The sequence below is a fragment of the Pygoscelis adeliae genome, unplaced genomic scaffold (assembly GCF_000699105.1).
Source record: "Pygoscelis adeliae isolate BGI_AS28 unplaced genomic scaffold, ASM69910v1 Scaffold38, whole genome shotgun sequence".
Classification (NCBI taxonomy): Eukaryota; Metazoa; Chordata; class Aves; order Sphenisciformes; family Spheniscidae; genus Pygoscelis; species Pygoscelis adeliae.
This window is the reverse complement of record NW_008825614.1, coordinates 16,090,731-16,108,442: the sequence shown is the minus strand read 5'-3', so window position 1 is coordinate 16,108,442 and position 17,712 is coordinate 16,090,731. Positions and strand designations below refer to the sequence as shown.

Sequence of the window (17,712 nt, the reverse complement as noted above, 5' to 3'; positions counted from 1 at the left end):
TTATAAACACCACAAATGGACATCACTTTTTCTGTGAACTTTGTTATACTGATCCATCAAAAGGAACTAATCTGTGCTGTTCTAAAAACATAAAAAGAAACAATTATCCATGCTAAAGAAATGTTTAAGTAGTTCTAAACAACAGATGGGATTAGAAGGATTATAGAAAAGGTTACTCCTTAATATGAGTCATTTTAAAAGAGTGAACTCATCAGCCATTGAAGTAGTTTCCATTCAGTCTGTAAAATATATAAAGTGGGCACAGATGGAGAACATATTAATTTACAACTGGAAAAGCTTTCTTAAAATTTGAAAACTGTTTAACTTCTATGCAAGCGTTAAGTAACTAAGAATGTGTATCTCATCATACATGTTAATTCTCTATCTTTTTTCTCAAGGTTTTCTACTCTCAGTTTCAAAATCTCTGCAAAAGGTAGAAGATGAAGATATGTTGCTAACCACATTAAAGCTAGGAAAAACTCTTAGAAATGGAGATAGAACTGTGAACAGAGGAGCTATACCTTTGCTGAAGCATTATAAGACTGAAGACAGCAGTGTTTTGGATGAAGAGGATGACAGAAAAATGAAGTTTTTGGTGAGTTTTCAGTTTTACATTTTGGCTTAATTGTAAAATGGAAATTCTTTTTATAGCCTTTTAGAAAACAAGTATAATAATGTAGAGCAATAACCTGGTGAATAGAAAAAAATCAGTTTAGCATACTATATTCAAGAATAAATTTTCAACTGTAAGTACCTAATTCCAATATTTTAAATGTGTAACTTGGACAGTTGAATAAAAGAAATTTGATTTTTACAAAACTGCGTGTAGCCAAAACTTGTGGGGAAAAAAGGCCTATATTTGTTTGATTCAGCATGTCCCTATATGCAGCAACAGGATTTTAACTTCACCAAATATAAGACTCATTATTTTATCATGTTCTTTACCATAAAACCATTTCAGCCAAAGATGTAATGCAGGTCATTACTTTTCAAATAAATAAGATTATTTAAATAAAATTATTTAAGATAAAATACTTGCACTGCTAAGTATATAAAGTGTAAAAAGTCAAGTATAAAAAGTGAACACAACTGACTTTAAATAAAGGTAAACTGCTACTCTTGCTTTCCCTTAAAACAGGACACAGGTTCCAGACATGATTTCTTAAATCATGTTATGCCAATCAACTTAGGTAGAAAGGAACTACCTTATCTTGCACTGAAGGGAGCCATGGCTTTTCCAGCTGACACTGAAATTCAAAATATTGAATCAATACAGGAAAGAGAGACTGCAAATGAAGAAAATTCAGCTAAATTCCCTATAGGAAGAAGGGATTTTGACAGTAAGTATATTTTCATTTTCATACAAAAATTATTTCATTCTGGTAAAGTATAATGCAATGTCTATATAGCAGTTCGATAAAGGTTCATTTAGAAACTCTATGTCACGTTTGGGATTTCCTAGGGCTGATGAAATCTTGCATTTCCAGTTTACATCTATTGTGATTTGGTGCACAGGGGAGGAAGCATTTGTTAAATTAATATTTCCAGAGGCCATAAAGAATTCTAGTTCTTTGATGATTTAAACTTTCAAATTTTTTTTTTTTTCCCTGTAGTGCTCAGGTGTATGCTGGGACGAGTCTATCGACCCTGTTGGCAAGTCTGAAAGCTAATGATCTACACCACCTTCTTTGAAGATTAAACATTTTATTATTAATTTAATCTAATTTGAAGTTACTGGGTTTTAGTGTGGCTATACATATGCATCCAAAAACACTTTCCCATCACATTGTAGAGGGAAACATAATTCATTACCAAAAAAGAACATATCTGTAATTACTAACGATGTATTGTTATCAAAAAATAAAAGACTTCTGCATAATCCAGACTTGCAAGTATTTGTCTAATATTACACATAAGCTACTTCCACTTATTTGAGTATGAAAGGAAGCAATTAATGAATTTCACCCTTTTCTTGCAAAATTTTACAACTTCTGAACCAGTCAACGTACCACATATGTCAAAACAAAAACTTATAGTCAAAAAAAGTGAGTTAATTTTGCCTGACCAGCAATCAACTTATTCTTGCTTGCAATTTTGCTGTGTTTTCTTTTTCCACCAGTTTTCCTGTCCAATTCCTTCTGATGGTTGTTTGAAGTCTTAGGTCTTTTAGCATTTTTTTGCAAAGATGGTTCACTTTCCTTATCACAGATTACTTTGTCATTATTCAAATCCATCTGTTCATTCTTGGAGTTCTTGTTTCTTGGCTGACAACTCAGCTTTCCCATTTCTGTATAACTTCTAGTCTGGTGAACATTTTCAGAAATAGTTCCAAGCACTGGTACATCAAGACATGAATTCATACCTTCTGTCATGTAAGAAGATCAAAAAAATAGATGTGAAGAAGTAAAAGTTACCTGGGATTATTCATCCTTTTTCTATCAGAGGACTGTCATGTGATTTTTTTAAATCAAAACGAGTGCTTCATCAGTAAAACAAAACTATGCTGGTCATTGCAGTTACATTTGCTATGAGTTCATAAGTGTACTGCCAATTTAAAATTATATTGCTCAAAAACATGTAATAGCAACTAACTTAGGGAAGTGGATTTATAACTTTAAGATACTGGAAAAGATGCTTAAAGGGCCTAGAAATTATATATATGATATAGTTTATAGTGGAGTAAAACAAATCTTTCCCTTTTTTGAATGGCAAAAATACAAATTTCACTTAGCTTTTGTAACATATGAACAAACATTATGTATGTAAAATGTATTAAATTTTTTACCTCAAGATATCATCAATACATATTTTTCAAACAGATTTATATTTTCAAAGCATTAGCATTACAATTTTAACGCAAAGACATTTAACTGATCATAGCATACACAGAGCAATGAGACATCTTTTTTTCTTGAAAACATATTTATACTTGCGTTTTACTAAAGCCTTATTTGATAACATTTGAAATATCAGCTATCACATTTACTTATTGAATCCTACTACAGCTTACCTGTGAGATATCCAGCTTTTAAATGTTGCTTTGGTGCAGGATGTATGCAGGTTGAAATTTGGCTACTGCTGTGGAAAAGCTGACCCTTTATTTCATTCAAGTCATTTTTATATGTACATGCAAACTGAGATTTGATTGAAGATCGCTTCACCTGCAAATAGCAATCTGGTATTAGCTTTAATTATTTACAAAAGTAAAAGACAACACCTGCAAGACTAGTAAAATAATAAGTTCCCCCATTCTTCTGTCTTGAAAGCTTTTAGATCATGTAAAAAAACAGAAAAATGAGTATGCTTCCATAAAAAATATTTATGAAGTATTCATTTACAAAGTGCAAAGGCTTTCAAGAATACTAATAAATTATTCTATTAAAGTCCTAAAATAATTCTAAAAAATCTTTTTTCACCTCTTTCAGAATGTTACACATTAACTTTTAAAGCTTCAACCTAAGATTTTCTCTCAAAGTTAGCCCTGTCTTTTGATAGACTGCAGACTCTACTGTTTTGAGTAGCTGTCATCACTACTACAGCCAATTATCATACTTCTACAGGTCATCTCTGAGATGTCAGTTCATAAATGCTAAGTATAGGACGTATCGTACATAAAAGAAAGCATAATAGCAACACTGAAAAGGAATGACAGATAATATAAACTAAGCTTCAACACACTTATACCTAAAACTGGAATATAAAGTATTATTTTAAATCTTTCTTTGGCAAATTTCAGATTTCCCATTTACTCACAAAATAAAGCCATTTTTTCATTGAATGCCAACGTCTAACTCCAAATTTGTCAAAATATACCCATATAGCATAAGTTGCCAGAAATTTACAGTATTGAAGAACACTATTTTATCTGGTTCTGTATGCTCATCTCCACCTCCTAGTCTTGAAAGCAGGGAACCTAGTCTCATAGCACAGGTAAATAAAAATATTTGGTTTAACTACAAAAAATTAAATAAAGATTTTAAATATATTCAATATATCCATATTTAATGGAATTCAATGGTTACAGGTCAAACTTCCTCAGTTTACAGAAGTTACAACTTCTCATCAGCTTAGACTTTCAGGGTCAAGCTTTGTACTTTCTGGCCAATTTATCACAAATGCTATACACTCTGCAAGACAAATTCTGCCTTCACTTCCATTTGAAAGTCTACTGGATTATACAAAAGATGTTGAAAGGTATAGCACAGAGCAGGTAACTACAATATATTAGGATTTTTAGCTAATAATTCTATTATAACAGCACAGGTGAATTCAAATAAATTTGAGCTGAACAGGTGCTACAGTACAAATATCAGGAAAAAGAAAAAGCAAGACACATTGTCACAAAACAGATGTTGCTATATATAGATAACAGGAATGATTTGTTGAATAGGAGGTTTACAGCCACTTTTCTGATTAAAAAATTTGCATTATGCAATGCTACTTTTCTTCTTAGCACAAGCATGTTTAAATCTTACAGTTCAGGTTTGACCCTTATAGATATAATTTTCTTCCAACTCAAAATCTCAGATTTAGACAGAAAGAAAGAACACGTTCCCAGAAACCTCCTTTCACACGGGCCTTCATCCACAAAATTCAGTAACAGTCTATGCCACTTTTGTCAGATACAGTTTTCATTCATACAAGCTAACAGACTCTAGCTTTTTTATCATTGAGATAATAACTGCAGTTGGCCAGGTGAACACACCTACAGTCTTTTTGGAAAAAAATATCCCATTTATTTACAGAAACATAATTTTTCTTTCTGACTTAATATGTCTGTACATATATATAGTTTTATTTTAAACTGAGTATTCCCTTCAAGAGTTAAAAAGACACAATTTTACCAGTTGTCCATCACTCCCAAACTGCAATTTCGCTGTGCCAGATAACAGCCTGAGAAAGGCAGATTTAACAGGGAGAACTAGCCAGCCTGACTCTCAACAATTCTGTCTTTTTAAAGTGTTAATCTACTCTGTCCTTAAAACATTTACTGTAAGGTAAGACTATATACATAGATATCTACAAGGTTTTGTGTGCTTCAAGTTTATGCCTTAGCTCATTGAGTCATTAAGTGTATGTCATTAACTTTTTACTCTTTTCAGAAAGTGTTTTGAAGGATAGAGAAGCTATACCCAGAATAAGCTTAAGAATTTGAAATAATTAAAAATGCAACTTTAATTGAGTTTAAACTTAATCAACATCTTATTGTACAATTACAATATTTCGAATATAAGGGGTTTACATTTTCTTTAAGCTTAAGGTTACTGTAATATTAATGAAAAATATTTTTCTATATTTGCTATGTTTCTTAAATACCATCGTAATCCTTTAAAATTCTCTCAATTTTTAATTATTGTTCAGCAAATGACATATCAAAAATTATGCACAATAACTTGCACAGAGTTCTATCACATATTCATACTGCAAGAGGTAAATAAGCTACAATTTGTGCTGAGTTGATGAAGATATAATAAACACAGCATGAAGACCATTAAACTTGAGCAAGAAAGCCTGATAGTTACCCTTCTATATCGAACAATAAATCCAGTTATTTTTTGGGACATCAGGATTTCTTTTTAACACCCCCATCCGTCACTTCACTAATTCAGTTTGCAGGGATTAGAATATGTGGAGTCAAAGGAGAGAAGTCAAACTCAAATACTGAAAAACTTGCAGCAGAAACCTATCTGTCTGTTTCAACTTCACTGAAGCTTGAAACATGCCTCAAAACTTCACTCTCTTGCATCACATACCATTTAGTCATTTGCAAACATATGTATATATACATATATACACAAACATATATATACAGATATACCACCAAATATGACAGCTGGTGGTAGTACTAATCTAGAGGGTATATATAAATCAAGAGTGCATGACTAAATATGTTGAAGAAGTCAAACTTCCCAACTAGTCTAGGAATGAATATTCACTACTAAAAAAAAAAAAAACCCAAACAAACTGTATTACATTGAGTGAGGTAGCAATAAGTGAATTTTAATAGCCTGAAGGCAGAACAAAAGAGCACAAGTCTAGCGCTGGATTAAAAAGTAGAGCTTCACTGGAATGTTTTTAAAGAAAAAAGAGCAACTTAAAACTTGATTGAAGCACACATAATGAAACCTGTCAACAGCTTGAAACAGCTCTTAGAAATTAGAGTTCTTTTACATTAAATTCCCTGAAATCCACTGCTTTGAGGGCACCATCACAATGACCCACAGCTCTGGGAGAGCAAAAAGATGTTGGGAGCTCAATTTGCTAATCAAGTAGTTGCACACAAGTGACATGCAATGAACTCAGACTTACTATCCCCTCTCCTCTTCATAAGCAAGTGGGATGTTGCTGTTATCCCTATACAAAGAAAAAAAATTCTGCTGCATTTCAGAAAAAGGGGTTCGTTGTTATGTTACCACTGTTCAGCTGGAAGATAGTATGATAGAATTTAAGACAGTGTTTCAGCACACGTAGGTCAATTAGTAGTCCTAATGAGTAGATAAAGCAGCACATTCTCCCACCTTGACTTCTATATCTAGAGAAGTTTTTCAGTTGTTCGAGATGCCAATACAAAACATTCACTTTTATATGAAATATTAATGGAGCATGCTCTACTTATTTCTAAAAGTTAGTTGATAATCTATTCCAGATCTCCTTCCAGCATCTGCATACAGACAGTACTGCCAGTATTTAGTCAGTAAGAATGTTGAGATTTGGTTTTTATACACTGGAATGGCATAACAGAATTTGAAAACCTACATCAGTAACAACAAACACATGTTTTTATTTTCTAGCCAAACAATTAGAGTACTATTTGGAAGAGGAAAAGAGATAAAAAGAGAAAATGTCTTTTCCTCACTCTTACCCTTGTCCTTTTAGAAAATAAATATTAAAGGCAAGTTGAAAGAGAAAGTTGAAAAAGGGAAGGGAGCGCAAAGGGAAGAGTAACAAAACAATAAATGGTAAGTATCATTGCCAAACCAAGGCATCATGTTATTCAAACAAGAAAAGTGTCCTGGATAGCTCAGGTAATAGCAAGCTTTTATTGTATTGAAACTATCAAATATTTTTAGCATGACATTGTACCAGCCTTTTGCTTTCCCAAATTAACCTATTACTGTTTTGAGAACAGTTAGCCTCAACTCACCTCACTATTGCATTTCAAAAGTACTCAAAACTCACAGCTACGGATCCTAGGAAAACAGTTTAGGGTTCTTGTAGAAACAAAAATGGTATTTTCTACACAAGTGTGGCTTATCAACTGACACTAAAGTCTTTCTTCAGATTTTTGCTGAACGTAACTTTTTTTCCCCTCCCCCTCTCTCCTCCAGATACTTATTTTTAGCATACTCCATACACATCGAAACTACTAGTCAGCTTAGTGTTCTCCATAATTACATTCCGCTTAGAAATAAATATTTCTTGCTACAATAGATGAGACTACTACCTGAGGAAGATTGTTTTCTCTACTACTATGAATCTTCTGCTCACAATTATAGTGGACATACAGAAAACTCTTGATAACTTCCTGTTGATAGTTTTCCAAGTCACAGTTTATTTGTACTGGAATCACAAATAGGCAAAACAATTCTCTCAAGTAACAGCATTTAGAGAACTAAGCAATGAAAAATAACAGCAGTGCATGAAGCTAGATATTAAGTCATTTTATATAGGCATGAACAAGTCACATGAGAAAGGCAGACTGGGATTTTTTGCTTTGTGGAGCTTTTCCCTTGGAAGGATTTCTATACACAGTAAAATTACAATGAACTTCAAGCATGCCAAGATTTGTTAGAGTTCTTAAGCCACAAATTCTTTTTAAAACTAAAACTACAGTTATGTTCCCAATTGGAGGGAAATAGTGCCTCATATAGGAAAGGTTGTCTCCAGTTACATTAAGAAAAAAACATGCCAAACTACTGAAATTCCTTGCAGCTGTTTCAGGGTAAATGTGTTAACAATGCAGCAGGATTTCTAAAACAATGTATCAAAAGGCCAAAACAATCCTGTTTACAAAAAAAATAAATCTGTTACACTCTCATATATTGCAAGCTCACAGCCTAATAGCTTTTTTTCCTTTCTTCTTAACTCCTAAAGTTCTCAGTTTCACCCAATCCCATTAGTTCAGGAACAGTATTTTAGCTACAACTTGAAAGTCTAATTAATCTTTTCTGGTGCAAAAGATGAAAATCTTATTAAGCAACATTTTTGTTGTCTAAAGTTGCTCTTTAACCTAAACAAAGCAGGTGATTGTAACAGTCCTTCCATTCCTCTCTCTCACCAATAAGCAGGACTTACATAACCCCATGGAAATCAACAAAATAAGTAGTCAAATAGGGGATCTACCCGTTTCAGATAAATGGAAGTATGATTCGAAGAAGCAGACATAAGGTTGGATGAACCCTTTTTAGATAAAACACCACTCTCCTGTCCAATTAAGCTTTCTACATATAAAGCAGAAAGGAGTGATAAGGACAACTGACAACAAGAGACATAACTCAATAGATGTTCTATAGAGCTTTCTGAATTAAAGACTCCTTCCACAAAATACCATTCACCAGAAAACACTTCACTTAAACTGTAGATAACAAACTTGAAACTCTAAATTGTCTCTCAAAGGAAGATTGAGTTTCTTATTATTACTCTTACCTGCTTCTGCTGGAGGGAATTAAAAAATGCAACATGCTAGTTCCCCAGACTTCTTTCTCCTCAAGGGATAAGAGCGACAGCTTTGCCTCCTAACAAATGCCGTTATAGTTAGGTGATCTTTCTGCATCTCTTCCAGTATTTAATGAGGATTGAAAGACAAAAATATTTCTTTGTCTTTCACTGTTGCCAGGAATTTGTTTTGGCACAATGGAAGTACCCACAGATTTATTTTAAACACCAATTCCAGTTCATAGCTACACGTTTATTTTATCCACCCTCTGTATTTTTAGATACTAAACACATATGCATGATGCTGTGCCCTAGGTCTAAATATTATCAATCTGCACTCCTCCACATAATTCTGCAGAAATTGTGAGAGATCAGTTCCTCTTAAGGAAGGAGAGGGCATAATGATTTTTTTTTTCTTTTTTTAATTTACAGAAATGTTTCTCCTATCACTTCATAGATTTTCCTAAATTTCTTTATTCAACACATACATCTCGATGGGACTCAGCATACAACCAAACTAATCATCAGTACTGTGTTTTTCTTCCCCTCTCAAATATCATGGAAAAGGAGACTTTTATGGGACAAGTTCTAATGAGAGATCACGAATTTGTACTATAGACTAACCATCTAACCACCTATCAGAGGCAGCATAGTAAAAAGGTCCTTAGGACAATTTTATGGAACTAACACTACCATCACACATACTGCATAAGAAACTTCTCAGAAGAAACTTCTCAGAAGAATCATTGACATTGAGAAGAAACATCATGTTGCTATTGTCTTACTGAAAAAACATATGTATGGTATCTCTCAGTCAATTGTTAAAATGAGTGAGTTTGAATACATAACAAAATTTACAACTGTGAATTTTACAAGCAACCTGTACACATTTCAAGTTGGTTGTATGAAATAATAATGAAGACTGATATTCAGTATAAGAAGGTGATAAGTATTACTACAGCACTTGAGATCTGTGGTCATGGACAAGGAATTCATTGTGCTATGTGCTACACAGTAAAGACAGAACAAAACTTATTTCTACCAAGAGACATTACAATCCAAGACAAGAAATACATGGATTCATAGAAAAAGGAACTGAAATTAGTCATTGTAATGGGCATCCATCTCAACACAAAACACTGCTAAGTTTTGGGGAGAGGTTGATTTAAAGGTACTGAAAAAGGTTTTAAAGGAGGATGATGAGTTCTGCAGATACCTATAGGAAATCTCTTCAGCCATAAGAAACAGTATAAAACAGACAGCTGAAAGAGCTAGTCTGGAAATTAACAAACAATGAAGATTGGTATTGCAGGCTGAATGTAAGCAAGGACAGATATCTCAAAGGAGCAAATCAGAAATAATCAATGGGTTGGCACAGGTTAAAACAAGTAGTTTACATCTACTACCACTTAAAGGAACAGACTGAGATGCAAAGAGAAGAATGGCATCTAGCATCTAATCACTTTGATAACAACTGTTTGTACAGCAATCTCAGTGAAGAAAGATAGGCTAAAGCTGCAACTATCAAGTCCAAGAAAAATACACAGGAGCACATCAAAAAGCAAAATGAACCCTTAATAAATTATAGTTGAGTGGACATAAGTATAGACAAGAATATATTCCAGAGGTGTTATGGAGTGAAAAAGTAACAGGTAGAATACCATCGTCAATGTTAAATATACCAGGAAAGACCTACATACCATCTCAAGATCAACAGCTGGGTATTCACAGGATGGTACAGAAGTAACAAAAGATGTCAGTTTTGACAGAAGGGACACTTAGATCTACACATGTAGATCTGTGAACTGTTCATATAAAGATGGTAGCTGAACTTCTGTTTGTAGATGTATTCATCCAGAAAGAAGGTACAGAAAGAGAAGAGAGCCAAGGCCCTATAAAGTCTTAATGGAAAAAGCAAGGAAAGGAAAGAGTAGAAACATGCAAAAGAAACTCTGTAGAAATTGTTAGAAAGGTAGAAAGAAAACCACAAAAAGACAAAATGAAAGATGAACATTTCAAGAAAGAAAGCAGGATTTTATGTGAGAGGATGGAGATCAAACACGAATGGCAGAACTATCTGAGTTTTAGTCAGAAAAGTCATTAGCTGTTTGGTAACAGCAATTTTAGTTGACTAGAAGGAGAAGCAAGGCTAAAGTGAACATAGGAATACCAGAAGAATAATTCCAGACTTCAGGGGAATATAGTGTAGTTTAGATGGCAATGTTTGGCTGATGCACAGAAAAGAGAATTGCAAACAAAGTGAAACACTCGGGTGTCTTATCTTGAGTAAGAGGACTATATGCTGATACATAACTGAGGAACATTTACACTCTGAACTGCATGATTTTTATTTTAACTTTTTTAAATGGAAAAACATCTTGAGATATTTAGCCTCAGTTCCATGCTGTACTTTGTCTCTCTGGTACAATAGGATATACTGGAAGAAAGCCATAAAGAAGACTGATTGTGATTACTAGAGGCAGTTTAGCAGCCTCAATGTTGCTCTAAGATATAAGTTGTATAGCTCTAGGCAGCCATTCAGTTTAACATGTTAATCACGTTACCATCCACATTGCTAAAAGTAGGGGAAGAGTCCACCATCACAGATATAATCTACAAAAGATAACACTATAAGCAAGCTTTACAGTCTCCTAAGATGCCAAAGAAAGTTTAAGTGTCAACCACAGATTTTAGACCTGTTGCTTGTTCTCTTTGAATTTTGGTTTTCATCATAAGACAAAAGGTCATTTATATTTCAATACAGGCATTCTCAATTATATGAGAGCATCAAAATCAGTTCTAGAAGTTGATTGAAAGACCTCAAAAATTATTGGCTAAAAACATGAGATGTTTCATTCTATTTTGCTACAGGTACATTCTAGTTCATCAATCACGGCGAAGCAAGACGAGGACAAGTCCTACAGAGAAAGTCAGATTCTTGTATCGTATTAACAAGGATCCTACGAGTCACAGAACCCTTAGAGTCAGGCACTACAAAAGCAGCACAGGAGAGTGTCATGATGAACCTTTGCATGCAATTCCTTCTCCTGAAGTAGAATTATTCAGAGACCTCTGAAAGAAGTACTATTTGCACAGAAATTATGGTAGCTAATCTGATATTTTTGATTAGCAAAAAAGTATTTCCAAAAAAAGTAAAAATAGTTTCATAATATGAATCAGCCTCAAGATTCATATTTTTGATAGTTTGTGTCAAAAACCTTGTAAGTTTCCAGAAGAGGTCTCAAATGTGACAGGTAATTACTTTTAGATAATTTTTGTACTTTGATACGGAACACAGCTGTTCATGAATCCAATTACAAAACCTCCATTTAGATAAGAAAACTATCTATTTCAATGTATTATGCAAACAGCACATCACATTTTTGCTATTTGATGAGTAAAGCTGCAATTTAAATATGCTGTTTATTGTAAAATTAATATAATGAAGATCCTTTGTCAGCTTCAATCTTTCATAATTTGCCTATGAGTTTTAAGCTAAATTTCACCATAATTAGTGCATGTATCCAAAACGCCCATCATCCACCCCACCCCCATTCCAACAAAAGCACTCAGAATTAAGTTGGAGTATATTTAAAACACATGCTGGAAATATTGACAGTGCTTTTCATTTTACTTCCTTTTAATGACTTTCTACTTCTCAAACATATAATATGTTTAAATCCCCCTCATGTCCAGAGGCAGAAAGATATTTTCCATTGTGCTGTTCTAGAACTAATTCTGATGGCTTAAAACACCTGTTTTCTTCTTTATATACTAATTACATTTGTGTTTTTACCTGGTGTCAGGACTAAGTTTGTAAAAAATGTTGTCACTACTTTTATTTAGCGCGCTGTTGAAATGCTGTGGAAGATACAAGCTCTGTCTCTTTCCATAGTCCCAACATTCAAGTTTGACAATTTTGAGGAAAAAAGACTATGTAAAATGCACTGGAAGACTGCAATTTTCAGAAACATCGAAGTTGTTCTTTTGAATAGTGCCACTCACAACACCAACATAAACTTGTAATGTTCCATTTCATATACGAAATAGCAAACATTAGCATCTTTATTTTATTGGTCACAAAGCAATGTTATGGAAATGTCCTCAGAATGTTATGAATAAAAAGCATCTCAAAAAAATGTAATTAAAAAGTCATTATTACACTTTTAGAATGCCTATATTGTCAGAACTGAAATCAGGTGCCTGTGTTCAGTTTTATCTCTGTTTTCACATAGCTTCAGTTTTATTTATATAGTCCTGAAATACACAGATGGTTAAATGAAGAGATATAGATTAACTCAGTATATTTCCATTAAGAGATTTTCATTAGGAAGTACTTTTAAGTTTAAAGCCTCTCTCTTCTGGAGTTTTAGATATTTCCATTCATATTACAACACTGTTTGAGTTGGGCCAATTACCACAAGTTAATCACAATTACATTTCTTTAGCTATGGGATAAAATTCTCAAATAATGGGCTGAAATGTAACACTTATTTTCATTTTAGCATTATTATTTCAGTTCCTCTATAGTCGCACAGCAATTCCTACACAGTACCTTAATTTTTTTTTCATCCATAGTTTTCTGAATACGCTGTCTAAGAGGCTTTGGAGAAGATCCATTGGATTGTGCTGGAGATCTATATTAAAAAGAGATAAGTATTTAGAACATGTAAAAGCAATTAGTTAAGAAAAATAGTTACTATACCAAGTTCCTCAGAAACAGGAAGGCAAGTATCTTCACTCTCCAAGCCTTACTTTGTTTTCTCCCTTCCTAAGTAACCACATGTACTGTGGGCAACTGAAGGCAGCATAATGAAACCAAACCTACAGTTCCAATTTCTGGTATTATTTTGCAGTATGTCTACAATATTTAGTTCTGCAGCCCCAGTATTATTATTTGTAATGCTGGTGATGAGTTACCAAGTCACCATTCTACTTACACCCCCTTAAATAGCATCTGGTTGACATCCAGAATAATTTTCTTCGTATTTACAGACTTTTCAATAAAAGTACTCACACAAAAAAAATGCTTCCACCCTCCCATATTTCAGTATGTGAATAGTTACGTATATTAATGAAAATAAATAGTTACGTATATTAATGAAAAATTTTTATGCATATAATGAAAAAAATTATTGATGCATATAAGAGGGGATTTTTTGGTCTTGAAATAAGAACTAATCTGTGCATCTGTAAATAATTACTTCTCTGTTTATGCTCATGGCAGGCCAGTGTGCATGAGGACAGTTTTTTTTCAAAAATAACTCATTCTTTATTTTATTTGTTTAACTCATTCTGTTCAATTATTCCATAAATAAAATTTATTTTATTTAGCTCATTCTTTGTTTTATTTATTTCTATTTGTCTGTGACGCAAAATTTCTGCAGGACCTTGTAATGTTTTTGCTATTTAAATTGCCAAAATATGTAGCTACAGCATGCTCCCTTCTACGCTGTTGTTCTGGTTCATGAGTCCTCTTTGTAACCTGTAACGACAAAATTCTCAGCATCCCACTTTTCCAACAACTGATGATTCCTCAGGATAAGTGACTGATGAAATCATCACTGCTTCTCTAGTGCATGGATAGGTTAGTTTCCTTTTCAGTGCCCACAGAAATGTGTTTACAAGAGATTCTTTGTTTTGTACACCAGATCAACATGGGTATTCCTTAAATAGAAGGAAATTTAAAAAAGCAAGGAAAGAAAGGAGCAAGAAGTAATGCCTGGCTTTAACATTAATAGGATAGGAAGATGATGGGAATGGTATAAAAAGCAGCAGGAAACAAAAAGTTGCCCCAACTTATTGAACCTTCAACTGGTTCAATACCAGTTGAACCTGCAAAACCATAAAAGAGAACCTCTATTGCAAAAAGTTATGAAAATACTTAATCTGTGGTCATGCAAAATTTAACTCTAAAACATAAATAATATCATTAATTATATCAGAATCACCTTACTTTGATTTCAATATCATCACTACATTTTTATGTTTGCTTAAAAAATTTAAAAATACTATGGGGAAAAATAGCACACTTCTCTCTTGCATACAGCTTCAAAATACAAAAAAATAGCAAGAGAATTTTATTTGAACTTCTATAATGCATCTAAACACAATCTAAAAAGAATATTTTCCAGAAGATTAAAATGAGATTCTTACAGAAGGAAAATATTTGACGGACATACTAAAGGACCGATTAAGTAAGAAAAACTTCAGCTTGGTTCAGATGTTCTAAAACACTGAGGATGTATTGTCAGCGCTTATATTTTCAGTTCCCAAATACACATGCATTTCACAAATTAAAATGAAAATATTTTCAATTAAAGAAAGCCAACAAAAAGTTAAACAACACAATAGCTGCTTCTCAGCAGTAGCTTTTTGGCAGGATTTCAGTGCAGAGAGATAAATCTACCCAATTGATCTAAAAGTTTATTAAAAGAAGAGTAAAACAAAGCAAGAAAAAGTCCTGAAATGCTGAAGTTTTGAAAAAGAGATGCTTTCATTTGACCTCAGTCTTCACCTGAAAACTAACAGTGCTCTCTCAAACTGACTATAACCAAGACAAAACTACTTACAAAACTTTAAACATATTTTTGGGATTCTTCAGTAACGAAATCTCTAGAAATAACAAAAAGCATTGTGAAAAACCTCAGAACAATAACTACCATGTGATCAAAACCCATAAAACAATAACTACCATACAAGGTGACCAATCTGATACGCAGAATCAGATTAGCAAAAAGAATCTGAAAACTGCAGTGACATTTACTGCCAAAGGTACTGCCATTTATCCTGTAAACTGTTCCAGATTTACTATTAACAATAGATTGGCAAGAAGACTGCAAATACTCTAGATCAAGTATTTGAGACATAAGCATTAACAAAAAAAGTGCTGTACCATAGAGGTGCCTGTACATTGATCAGGGTGACACTTTAGCTACTATCCTTTGTAGTATTAAGGTGTTCAGCATTCATAAAGCAATTGGAGCCTTAGAGTAAAGCTGCTAGAGAAATGCATTACACAGATTTGATAAAAATTGAGAATGGGTGTTGTTTGCAAGTTTCATTTCAAGTTTTTGCGAAGTTATTTATTCCTAAAACAATTATTTAGGATCATAAATTCAATACTTTGAATAAATTACTTCTAAATCAAATTTTTAAATGGAAGCACACAGATAAGATTAAAAAAATTATATACTGGAAAATAAAATCCAAAACAAATTGACCACTAAGAATTACTAAGGAAAACACAAGAATTGTCTAGATTACAAAATAAATTCCCAGATAGCAGTACCTGCTTACACCTACACCAAAAAGATTTTAAGTCAAAGGTCTTATCCTTTTGGGGAAAATTCAAGAAAATCAGTTCAGCTGAAAAATCAAATGAGGTAAGTGAAACCAAAGCACTCAGTCTCCACTCCTGTTCAGAAATAAGTGGTTTAAAGCCCATTTTAAATTAAAGAGTTACTTTAAAAAAATAAAAAAAAGCAGTGTTTAATTCAGAAGAATTCAGGTGGGCCTTGATTACATTCACATAGAGCATTAACCTAAATCTGATTAAGGTCCTTTTCGTTCTGATAAAAATACAACCACGGTGAGGTTTATTAAATTAGTGAAACAATTTAAAAAGTAATGTGGATCAATTTTCCTGACTCTGAAGTAATGGAAAAAATAAGAGACTGAAATCAGGGTTATTTTAAGCTTGTTACATAATGAAATAGAAATGTATAGCTACAGCTATCCACAGATATTTGAGAGGTGAAAGAAATATTCCACAATATGTTGTCACAAGCTGCCTTTTATATTAAAAGTTATTACAGGTTTATTTAGAATTCTTATTAGTGGAATGAATTTTTTTAAGTTTTATTAAAATGTGCTTGTTCCTTTGGTTTCATAAGAAAGGTCAAACGCTAAATCTAACGGAACCCTTAAATTCTTCAACTTTTAGGATCCTCCATCTTCCAATTTAGGACCTATCACTGTTTTTCTCTTTCCTTGCTGTTATCTTCACAGTCTTGCACCTGCACATTTGGATAGTGTTGTTATGGTGGGCTCTCATGGGAAACGATTGCCACCAGCATAAGAAACACCCCCTTCTTCCCCACTTTTCCTATCCTTTTCATTGTAGCTCTTATGTTAGGGAACACAAAAATGTGTATGCACAGAGCCTAATAAGCAACAGGCCACACAGTCCCTGCCCTGATGAACAGATGCTCACATCACCGCTAAAGGCACCAAAAGCAGGGACAAACAATAAGGGATATGAGCAGGTCCTTACAAAGACAATGTAGTTACCCTGGGAAAAGCACTGTTAGGGAACCAACCACTGTACTACAGAGGATGCTTGTCTGGGAATCCTAGCTGCTTTACTTCCCAGCTGGCCACCAGGGAGAGTTTTATCTTTCCTCTCCTCTCCCTCCTCTTTTGATTTTATTCTTCTCTAAAAGCAAATTTCACCATTAGAGTCAATGTATGCCATCAGCTACAGATCCTACAAATAAATCTTCATGCATGCGAATTTGTTTCAACATCCTTTGTGCAATACTACCCCGATTGGTAGATCATGATTTGAAAAACTATTTGACTATTTAAAACTGTCTCCACAAAATAATTACTATGTAGGAAGAAAACAGGATATAATCCAAAAATTTCTTGCGTCATAGCTAGACAAAGGAGGCATCTTCAAATTTAATAGTAATCTATTTAGCTACTGAACAGACAGTATTTTAACTTAGGAGTTCAAACTCAACTTAAGAGGTGAGTATTTGGATGGTTTTTTGCAAAGGATATTCCTTCATGGGTTTTGTGCAGCCCAGAAATGTACTAGCTCAAAATGTCCATATTACAAAAGCGTCTTGAAGATACAGAAAATGCAGGTGAGGAGGTAGACTACTTTTGAAACTTGACACTGTTCTAAGAATGCTTTCCCTTTACACCTAACCTCACAACAGACTGCACTTTGGTCATTTGCTTTGTGTAAGTAATATCAATGCTTTGTTAGCCACTCAGTATAAGGTCTTTAAAAACAAACAAACCCAACACAAACACAAAAAACCTTCT

General features: G+C 33.4%; 2 protein-coding genes across 2 annotated transcripts in view; one reads left to right on the top strand and one right to left on the bottom strand.

Moving 5' to 3' along the window:
- The first annotated feature begins 352 nt into the window (after window positions 1-352).
- PMCH (pro-melanin-concentrating hormone) lies at window positions 353-1,663 on the top strand. The gene is made up of 3 exons (XM_009332951.1): window positions 353-595; window positions 1,139-1,340; window positions 1,614-1,663. Exons 1-3 carry the CDS (start codon window positions 353-355, stop codon window positions 1,661-1,663), a joined length of 495 nt encoding a protein of 164 aa, XP_009331226.1.
- Window positions 1,664-1,857: 194 nt separating this feature from the next.
- Window positions 1,858-17,712, bottom strand: part of PARPBP (PARP1 binding protein) — a 54,407-nt gene continuing 38,552 nt past the window's right edge. Inside the window, 3 exon segments of the mRNA XM_009332950.1 lie at window positions 1,858-2,365; window positions 3,011-3,161; window positions 13,211-13,317. Of these exon segments, the coding sequence (XP_009331225.1) occupies window positions 2,037-2,365; window positions 3,011-3,161; window positions 13,211-13,317 (587 nt within the window). The 3' untranslated portion in view covers window positions 1,858-2,036.

What these genes read in the sequence shown, in the direction of transcription:
- PMCH (XM_009332951.1), top strand. Translation starts at nt 353, where the DNA reads ATGTGTATCTCATCATACATGTTAATTCTCTATCTTTTTTCTCAAGGT. An exon ending in ACAGAAAAATGAAGTTTTTG is followed by an intron (nt 596 to 1,138) that starts GTGAGTTTTCAG and finishes CCCTTAAAACAG; the next exon opens with GACACAGGTTCCAGACATGA. An exon ending in AGGAAGAAGGGATTTTGACA is followed by an intron (nt 1,341 to 1,613) that starts GTAAGTATATTT and finishes TTTTCCCTGTAG; the next exon opens with TGCTCAGGTGTATGCTGGGA.